A 10,739-nucleotide genomic window follows, 5' to 3' on the forward strand; every position below is an offset into this window, starting at 1 on the left:
GGCTGGGGTCCGGCTTCGGGCTGCCGGCGGCTGCGGTGGTTCCTCTCCGTCGTGGGCGTGCGGCGGTGGTGCGGCTCGGCTGGTGGCGGTCCGGCGACCTGGTGATGGTGGCCGGCGGTGCGCGTGTTGGTGGTGCCTCCCTTGGCGGCTTTCGGTGTGGGGAGGAAGGGGAGCGGCTTGGACAGGGGCGGCGGAGCCGACGGCGTGCCGGCTGCAGCGCGAAGGCGGGAACTTTACGGGCCTCTGCGTTCCCGTCCGGGCCTGTGCGGCCACGGGCCTGGTGTGTTCCTGCCATTGCGTCCGGTCAGCTACCGTCTTCGGCGGTGGAGGTGGGGCCCTCCCGCGTGCCGATGGTGCTGTTGCCTGGTCCCGGCTCCTCTTCTTCATCGTGCCGACCATGCTTCACGGTGCCGTGGTGAGACAGCGTTGAACGCTTCGTGTCCGGGCTGGCGCAGGGTGAGGGTCTGTTTGGCGGCGAGCTTCGGAGTGCCTGAGGTGGAGGTTGGGATCAGGAGAAATCTCTGTTGGCCTGGCCAACATCGACGCGGTGGTGCTTGTGGGTGCCGCCAGACCTTCCTGGAGGGCGTCGGAGCTACCCTTCCTCTCCCCTCACCGTACCGGGGGAAACCCTTGGCAGCAGCGTCGTCTTCGTCGCGTTCCTTCTTGGAGGTGTTGATTGGTACCGGTGCTTCGGAGGCTCGGAGTCTGGTGGGAAATCTCCGGTGGGTGCAGCGGCCACGAGGCTTCTTCGTTTCTTTGTCAATCCGCCGTTGTCGGCGTTTGTTTCTCTTGTATTTTCTCTTTCTTTTCTTTTGGGCGTGACTGTGCTGTTTCCGCCCCAGCACCTATCGTTGGATGGTTCGGTTGGTTGCTTTGTATACAAAGCGGGGGAAAACCCTTTTTCGGTAAACAACAAGACCACCATTAGCCATGGCCGCGAAGAAAAAAAGCGCCAACACGAACTGATACAAGCGCGCCGCCATTTAATTCTGCCGTTGCAACATACGGGCACATGTGTTAGTAAAATAAAATAGTGAAAAGTCGGACCGAGCGTGTACATGCATACCTTCGGGTCGCCGTCGCACCGAGCGAGTGTCGTGGTGCGTCGGCCGTAAAGCGACCCCGCCGCCGCCGCCAAGGCGAAGGCGAACACCGTTCCTATTCCCACGCGCCAGCCTCGACAAGTGTGTGGAGCAGAGCCAGTGAGTAGCGAGCAGCGCTGCTGCGCTGCTGCCGCCGCCGCCGCCGCAGCTAGGCAGATCTGACAGCCCGACGCCACGGCCAGGGTCCCCCTCCAAAGCCTGCCGCCGCCACTGTTCCCCCGCTGCCGAAGAGCCAGCTGCCGCGTGCGGAGAGAGAAGCCAGCGCGTGCGAGCGAGCGAGCTCAGCTGCTGCATCGGGGGCGAGAAGAAAAGGGCGGCGCCAACGATCAGGCAGGGGTGCAGCTGCGGTAGCTCGTAGGGGTAGCATCGTAAAAGACAGACGCGCCGGTTGGGCGTGGCAAATCTGCTTGCCGGAAAAGGCCGAGCCGCGAGCCGTTGTTGGCGTTGCCACTTTAGCCAGCTCCAGCCCTGACACGCGCACAGCGCAGCCGAAACGGCTGCTCCCCGTCCCGAGCGCAATAAAAGGGGGCCTCGCTGGCTGTCGCCGCAGCGTATGTACGGGGTTGGATGGAGTCGGCCGACGCAGCGGGAGGGGCGCCCGGGGGCGGGGCGCCGCCGGGCCGCGGCTCCTCGGCCAAGCGCATGCGCGGCGTGATTGGCAGCGGCGGCGGCGACGGCATGGAGTTGGTGCCGTGGGGGTCGCCCCCGCAGCCGGGCCAGCAGCCGCCGCAGCTCCAGGGGTCGGCGTCGCGGATCTGCCGCGTGAGGGCGTCGGGGGGCAAGGACCGGCACAGCAAGGTGTACACGTCCAAGGGCATCCGCGACCGCCGTGTGCGGCTCTCGGTGCCCACGGCCATCCAGTTCTACGACCTGCAGGACCGCCTCGGCTTCGACCAGCCCAGCAAGGCCGTCGAGTGGCTCATCAACGCCGCCTCCGCCGCCATCGACGAGCTCCCCTCCCTCGACCCGGCCGCCTTCGCCAACATGCCGGCCGACCACCAGGCCGCGCCCCGCGCCGGCAAGCAGCAGCAGCCGCAGGGCAGCAGGTCCCTGTGCAGCAGCACCTCGGAGACCAGCAAGGGGTCCGAGCTCTCGCTCTCGCGCTCCGACGGCCGCGTCGGCGGCGGCTCCTCCCTGGACAAGGAGGTCACCGTCGCCAGCAACCCCTCCGCGCAGGCCGGGTCCTTCACCGAGCTGCTCACCGGGGCGGGGGCGGCGTCGGCCATTGCCACCGCGGCTCCGCGCAGGCAGTCCTGGCAGCAACAGCAGCAGCAGCCCGTTTCCGCGGTCACCGCGGACCGCGTCGGCATCGCGCACCCCGGTAAAGGCAGCGGCGCGCAGGTGGTGCCGACGTACCCCGGCTTCAGATTCGGCAATGCGCCCCCGTTCGGCATGCAGCCGGCGCAGCCGTTCAACTTCGGCCCCTCCGCCCAGAACCAGATGACGCAGTTCTCGCTCGTCCAGGGCGGGCTGGCGGCGGCTCCGGCTCCGGCTCAAGCCGGAGACTACAGCCTCGACTTCTCGATGAACTCCGGTTACATGGGTGCCACCAGGGGGGCCCTTCAGTCCAATTCGCCGCACTTCTCCAGCCACCACCACCAGCAGCAGCAGCAGCGGCAGCTCCAGGACCTGGACGACGGTCCGAGCCCTCCCTTCCTGTACGCGAACGCCGCCGCCACCGCCCCGCACCTCGCGTCGGAGAACCACCTCACGGCGACCGCGGCGATGCAGCTGTGGAACGGGTTGCAGCACGCCGGCATGAAGGAGAAGAGCAAGAACTGATCACCCCGATTCTCCAGCGGTAAGACTGTCTCGCCCCCTTATTACCATTGATTGATTGGTTCAAGATTAGATTCGTTATATTGGCATGGCTGCAAACTTTTTGGCGCTGCTCGAGGTGTCCTCGTGTCCTTCAAAAGTCCCACAGAGCACAAATCATGCTTGGTTACGAAGGACGGGTGTCGAAATCTTAGCGGGAGGTGTCTGCATTTAGCTGAATTTGCATGGTTTGAGCCAAACAGGTGTCGATTGCTTCCCTTTGGGAGGGGATAGGAGACCGGCCAATCACATGGGCTGTGAATTGTGATTGCCCGGCATTTTGCATTGTCCCTGGTATAATACAGTAATAGTATGATCATCACAGTAATTCATTCTCAAGGCCACAGTTGCTAGTTTTGGGCACAACCTTTATAACAACATTTGTCAGCTTCATCTTAATGTAGTTACTGTTCATATTTATCTTTGCTACGCCACTGATATTTGTCGTCATACAACTATCACAACGGGCATCCTGATGTGCTTTAGCAAAACTGTTATTGAACACAACAGTCGACAGGTCCGACATATGCCATGTTTTTTCCATGCACTGGGCTGCAGTAACCTAGACAAATACCCGCTCAGCCTTATTGGTTTAACGTAGCTTGCTTCAGATGTCGGCAAAGTGGTTCCTGGTTGGTTGGTTGGGGATCTAAGTGACTAAGTCTACATGTGCAAAAAAGAAAAACATTTTAGATTAAAAAAATCATACTATCCATAAAACATAGTTTCAGATGTGCTTCACCACCACATAAGTCTGCTATTTTTCATTTTCTACCTTAGTTAGACACCCTGAATCATCTTCCTGCTTTCAATTTTCTATCCAATCAACACTAGGATGTGCATTCCATCAGTAGGTACAAAAGCAGTAGACAGGTGAATGTTTCTGTTCATTGTGCGCTTTCCGCATGCAAATTATACTGTCATTGTGCACTGCATTGACAGAGGTGTCAAGTAGTAGTATCAGACATCCAGATGCTACTGTGTCGGTCTCCAGCGTCTCTTTAGCGTTCAGGCAGCGCCCCTAAAGCCACCACATTTTCTGCTCCACCATGGTTTGGCAGGAACTGCTTTACTGTCGCCTGCATCTTCTTTATACATGCGTTGCCTCTTGAATTAAAAGCTGTCTTACCATTCTGGTACGAGCTCTAGCATCCCAATGATCCCCATTTCTGTCCACCTGCAGGAACCAAAGGCATCAGCATTTTTTTTTGGCTTCGGCAATAATTCATCTCGTGGAGCTGCCGGATCATCGTACGTCCATCACTCGTCCAAGTCTGCTTCGTCCGGCATGAACGAACCCTGCTGTCATTTATTCAGGCAACCATGTGCTGCTTTTTTTTCTCCTTTGAGATGAGGCTGGTGTACAAGTTTTGGGGGAGTTTTTTTTAGATAAAGACTGGCAAAGCAAGCGCCCTGCTGTGTGGGCTCGAATCTGTTGTTGTTGTTGTTGTTTTAGAAACTATATGTCTTTTTTTGTTTGAGATCATTTGGAACCAGTGTCGTTTAGGGTGGGTGGAGGATTCATGTGCCCCGCCTTTGCTGGGCCAGGCTACTCTCAGGTTTGTAGAAACAAGTCCCCCATAGACTTTTCTATTTTCCATTCCATAGCGTTGTTCTCTCCTCTGCCTAGCAGTTGGCTCACATGGGTAGGGCTGGATTAAAGAGCTGCTTGGAGTCTGTGCGAAAATCCGCGATCGGCTCTGTTCATTAAAAAGCGAGCTCCGAGCATGACGAGCTGAGCGATCGAGCGATTGGCTCCATTCATTAAGCCTACGAGCTTTTGGTCCATCCCTACACATGGGGTCGTGAAACAAATAACGTCGAGATTTTTTTTTTTTTGAAAAGGAGTTGTTTATTACTCAAGTAATATCGTCGTTACAATCGCGGAAGATCGAATCCAGCACACAGGATGGAACTAATCTGTGCAACACCCCACCACACAACTCTCTACGACCTAACTGAGCTAAATTATGGGCAGTCATGTTTGTATCTCTGCTAACCTTGCACACCTTGGCAATTGTGCCATCCGGGATCTTGTGGAAAAACTCCTTTGCAATGTGACCCAGAGTAGACCAGCCATTTGTCTCTGGTTGGAATGCCTTAACAACAGAGCTACAATCTGTTTTGTTCAGCAAGCTACAATCTGTTTTTGTTCAGCATTGAGCTCGGTGAGTAGTTTAGACCCAGCTTGAGGACCTCAATGCAAGCAATAGCCTCCGCCATGTTTGCACTTGGGCATCGAGTAACATGCCCCCAGGCAGCTGCAAGTGTACATCCCCCCTTTGTGCTGAATGTTAATCCAGGAGCTTTGCTCGCAATGAACTCATCGTTAAGGACAAATCCATCATTTATCTTCTCACACCCAAAGCTTAGAAATTTGACCAGAAGAACGTTGGGTAGTCTTGAATAGAGTGTTTGGGGAGTTTCATTGGGGTTTATCAAAATAAAATTAATCTAATTATTGTCCATTTCATACTTTGATCTTTGAATGCTTGTGGTGCCTTCATTCACGAGACAAAGACGATCATGTAGTACATTGATGGACTTAATGAGAATCACTTAAGGATATATCTCCTGACAAACCCTTTGAAGTAACTGAAAAGTGGTGGCATTGAGTTGTTCATCAATCACTTCACATGGGGACAAATTTCTTGGAACCCTAAGGTTGAATCCTCGTTTTGTGAGAGCATTTCGGATATGTGATTCAATAGGAAACATCCAATGAACAAAATGTGTTCCGTCAAAGGTGAGTGGAGGACTGGCATAGTGAATATGAGGTGTGGAGGGTGGTGGTGGTGTGTAAGAGGGGCACCAGATGAATCAAAGGTCATCCATGATTTCTCTGCCACTTGAGAAGTGGAGGGCCACATGAATAAAAACATATGAGGGCTTTGGTCGGTTTCTAATTATTTATTCTTCCATGGAAGCGTCTATTTTTACTTTGTAATCGACCATCATCTTCTTTATCTTTGGTCGTATAGGGCAATTGCAAGTCAATGTAGACATCACCAACATCCATCTTTGGCCATATCACTCTTAAGATCATAAAGCCCTTAAAAAGAGTCTTTGCTCTGATATCCATTGAAAGGATCAAGATGGAACTAGAGGGGGTGAATAGGCCTCTACAAATTTGAAGATTTTCATCACAAGTTTTAGGGGTATGGACAAATATGGTTCTTCTAAATGAAACTAAGTGAGGAGCAACCAATACAATGCTAATAAAGGGCAACAACAAGGAAACAAATATGAGTGACAAAGATCTTGGATAGGAATAACCAAATTATTCAAAGGCAAAGATGTATCTGGATATTCACTTCCTTGTGGGGAAACTAGTTACTTTGGGAGGTGCATCTACAAAGAAGATCTCTGAATGCCACAAAGACTAGCCTTCTTCTCCTTGAGCCTCTAGCAAGAAGTAGGATCTCAAATCAACAGTAGTTGGCCTTGAGGTGACCACCAAGCCTTCACAACTGACTTCTTGGAGCCTCCACACCTTCGAATCTTCTCGAACGAAATCCTACCGCTTTAAAGTCTCCAGAACTCTAACAGTCACTACTGCAAATCGGTATAGCACTGGCCGGCCAAATTATATCATCACAGACACGCGAGTGGCTGGTCAGTGTGTCAGGGTCAGTAATGATGTTACCATCATAGACGAGTCAGTTAACATGTCTGTGATAGTTGTCATCAGAATCCACAGGATCCATCGGTGCTCCATAGTAGAAGGGCCCTAATGAGAGTCTTATCATTGACCATCCTTGGTCTAGAGGCCGGCCAGTGATGTAAATTCTTGCTAGTAGAAAAATGTTGCATTGCTAGGAGAGGTCATCCAGTCGGACTACTACTAGCAGTGCAGCCCCAACTTCACAACCATACAAATCATGACATCACATACACATATTTCCAATAATCCATTTCACATATACAAAATATCTTACATTGCATTTCAAGCATGGGTTACACATACAAACAATCTCATATATTGCATAGGGTAGCCCTACATACAAACAATTCTATATCATTATTATTGCATTGACACATTTTAACTTACATGATTGTGTATTTTTGTTGGTCTCCGTGTTGTTGTTGTCGCACCATTCATTCCACCCTTCTCCTCGTACATAGATCTCCCATGTTCCATTTGAATATCCTGACTATTGAAGAAAACTCACATTAGGGGTTGATGCCTTCCCACCCACCCAGGTTCAAGGCATGGTACTTGCAATTTGGGTTTGTTGCACCAATTATACTGTAGGGGGTTCCCTTACAGTCTTTCTGTCAAAAAAAGAAAGAAAACTCACATTTCTTTCCAAGAGCTAGATATCAGCTTGAACATGGGTAAATGTTGCTCAAAAAACTAGAAAAAAACTTAGATATGTAGCAATACAAATTAACTAAAGCGAGCTAGTTCGTAATAACTATACCATTGTCTTGCGGACACCATTTTGAATCATTAGCTGATGCGATTTTACCAGGTAATGTCGTGAAGACTCAAAAAAAATTGTACAATGCGATAGAAATCATGAAGCATCACCAGCGTGACATTTCTGTCGCACTGTACAAAACACTCTTAAAAAAGACTGTTTTATACAGTACACAGAAAGGTCCCAATGGAAACGAGGTGAATTATGTTTCCATGTTTGTAAAAGGACAAACTATACTCAGCTAAGCAATAACGGAAGACAACAACAAGTACTTTATGAGCCTAGCAAAAACACCCACCTAGCATTCTAGATAACAAAATATAGCACCCTCTCCCTCACTTGGATTTTCCAAAAAATGATTGGTTGAGCAAAACAGAGCAGACCTTGTGGATTTCATCGATATTCTTCAATGGTCAAACCAACAATTTGATCCTTTTGTGTAGTGCGACCAAAATAACAATATTTTTCAAGAGTGTGTCCACTTCAGATGAGATTTCAACATACATCACAATGGCATAGCAACTGGAGTGTTTTGTGTGTAACTATTAGCACAACGCATTTAACATACAACACAATGACATAGAAATTAGACGTTATTATTCTTGTAACTATTAGCATAATGGTGTTATAACATATAATTTGCAACATGTTTCTATTTGAAATCACTGTATTGATGACATTAACACATACCAATTGCAACATAATGTTTAAATAAATCTTGGCACAATAAGAATTTTACCCAAGAAAAGAATATAGCAATTGGCAACATCAAGATACATATAACCAATTTGTAATACAACATAACATAGAATTTATATTGCGAACAATATATTCACAATCATAAAAAAATTAGGCATGAATCCAAAAATTATGAGTGTATCCAAGCTCACCATCATAGACGATTCCGTGGCCGAAGAACATGGGAGAGATGCCGGGGCCTATGACCACCCACTGTGGCCCAGGAGACCCGACAACACCACACTAGCGCTTACATCGGTTGTCACACGCCCGCACCACGGGCACACGATGGCACCAGCACGCCACACGCCAGCAAGGGCACCTACTGCATGGCGCGACGACAGGGAGGGTGCATCCAGAGGTAGCCTAGATCCGACAATGGGGTGGTAGCGGGGGATAAGACAGGGTGACAGAGGATTGCGATAGGGTTAAGTGTTAAGGTGGACGGTTGCAGAGGGTTGGGATAGAGTTAAGTACTAAGAGTGGGGGTATATACGCACTTGGATTCATCGCCGACTGACCGCCAAAAATGGCTTGTCAGTGATGATAGTATAATACGGACTAGCTGGAAGATTGTTCCGTCAGTGTTCCTCTACCATAGAATTTTGGTTCTTCATTTCTTGTGCCAATCCCATTTTGACATTTCTAATGTGCCAGAGAATAATGTTGGCCAACTGGTGTCATGGGAAATGCACACTGAGAGTCGGTCAATCCCCACCGTGGCAATTGTCGTCGGTTCAATGCATGCTCATTGGAAACCAAGGCACAGGTAGCTGAGTGATGGCACTAGTAATTGAGGAGGCATGGATGTGTAAAGACTCCATTTCACATGTTTCTCACTGCAGGAAAGAGAGGTTGATGTTTGAATAGACAATAATGACCAACAACTAAAAGGGGAGGGGGTAAGTGATAAGGAATAGCATTGGCATGACATTTTGAAATCCATTTGTGATAAAATTTTGACGTCGAAACGGTTGAGGGGGACATTATAACTGACCGACAAATTTCACTCACCTATGTCAATAGTCTTGGATTGCTTGCAGATGCTTATCACTGATGCGCTTACGTTGGCCCGTCGGTGATGACTCTTATCAGCGACACGTGTCAGTGGCCGATCAGTGATGAGGGGCACTAGTGTGTCGATCTATAATAGTGAGTAACAAGTTTCATTAAGCGCAATGGGATCACTATTTGGCTTGATGGAATAGTAGATCTAACATTCCTCCTTGATTTCTCAAAGTTTCGTGAAGTTGTGCTGGAAGGGTGTGAGATTTGCCAAGATTGACAATGGGGGGGGGCTTCAATTCAAGGATTAGGTCTAGAGGTATAATAAGGGTCTATTTTATATACTTCCCCCATTTCCAGTTGTTGCCACTCAAAGGATGTATAGCCTGGAAATTCGGGCTAATACCAAATATCCAGGCCCTGGAAACCTGAAATGTCTAGAGGCGAAATACACAGCCCAAAATTTAATTTAGGAAATCCAGTGCTGAAATTTGTGGTGTCCAGAGAGGAAGCACCTCACCCAATGCAATGTCCAGAAATCCGGACCTAGTAGCATTAAGACAGTCTAGAGAGCATGCAAAGGAGGGTAATGGGAGGTCTTTGTCATGGAAGCTAAGTGTCTGGCTCTTAGTAGAGGATATGCAGCATATGTGTATATCATGATCCAAACACTTGAACACCACCAGAACCCCTCTATAAGTGTGGTTTCCCTACAACTCAAATAACTGAAATCATTGGAAATTCTAATCGAGCCAACACCTTTACCCTTTTTGATTTGTGGGCTACTCACCTCCATCTGTTTCACAACTAGGGACTAATAATATGTTGATCACTCAATTTGAATATTATACCCAATACTTACATTTCATAAATGCAAGAACCCAATTAGGGTATCGATGCACTTTGAACATCATTCCATGACAACCAAGTCCTAAGGCCATTCATAGCACAGCACAACACGACCATGTTGCAATAGTGTGGGTTGTGCTACCAACCATGGAGATGACTATGTGATCTTATTTACTATTGTACTTTCTGTTGAAACTATAAGATATAAACAAACATACATAATCCACATGATAACGGAACGAGAAGAACCTTGCAAAGATATGCACTGGTATCATCCGCATGAACAATCAGATTGGAAGCAAAAAAGGGATTGATATTTGTTGATATTATTAAAAACAACTATTTGTATATTTGTGTAGGTATGGATAGAAAGCTTGAGACTTGACCCAAGGGAGGTTGAGCAAGATGAGCTCACGCCTTCTTATCAAGCTCATGAAGCTTAGCGAGCCGGCTGAAAGAAACTCACAAGCCGGCTCAGAGGCTCGTTATATAATAGATGCGGTAATAAAAGCAAAATATGCACCAGAAACAGCTGGGCTACTGTGTTATAGTTAGAATATGGAGTAAACCAGCAAATAACTGTTTCAAGCTGGAAAACAACTAAGAAAAAGAAAATATTAAAAGCATTAGACCGTTATGATTTCTAATATAAGAATATATTAAAAAGTTGCTATAAAATTCACCGATATACTTGCTGGATGATAAAGGGAAATCACTAGAGGATACGAAACCCGCTCTTACCATATACACCGGTAGTTAATACAAGACTAACCTTTTAGAGTTTCCTCTTTTCTTTCCTCCC

At 48.6% G+C, this 10,739-nt stretch overlaps 1 protein-coding gene across 1 annotated transcript; it reads left to right on the plus strand.

Annotated features, from left to right (window-relative positions):
• The first annotated feature begins 1,297 nt into the window (after nucleotides 1–1,297).
• On the plus strand, nucleotides 1,298–4,407 carry LOC119312095 (transcription factor PCF6-like). Its single transcript, XM_037587830.1, has 2 exons — nucleotides 1,298–2,904; nucleotides 4,105–4,407. Exon 1 carries the CDS (start codon nucleotides 1,671–1,673, stop codon nucleotides 2,883–2,885), a length of 1,215 nt encoding a protein of 404 aa, XP_037443727.1. The 5' UTR covers nucleotides 1,298–1,670; the 3' UTR covers nucleotides 2,886–2,904; nucleotides 4,105–4,407.
• Nucleotides 4,408–10,739: the final 6,332 nt, after the last annotated feature.

The sequence above is a fragment of the Triticum dicoccoides genome, chromosome 5B, assembly GCF_002162155.2.
Source record: "Triticum dicoccoides isolate Atlit2015 ecotype Zavitan chromosome 5B, WEW_v2.0, whole genome shotgun sequence".
Lineage (NCBI taxonomy): Eukaryota > Viridiplantae > Streptophyta > Magnoliopsida > Poales > Poaceae > Triticum > Triticum dicoccoides.

What these genes read in the sequence shown, in the direction of transcription:
- LOC119312095 (XM_037587830.1), top strand. Translation starts at nt 1,671, where the DNA reads ATGGAGTCGGCCGACGCAGCGGGAGGGGCGCCCGGGGGCGGGGCGCCG.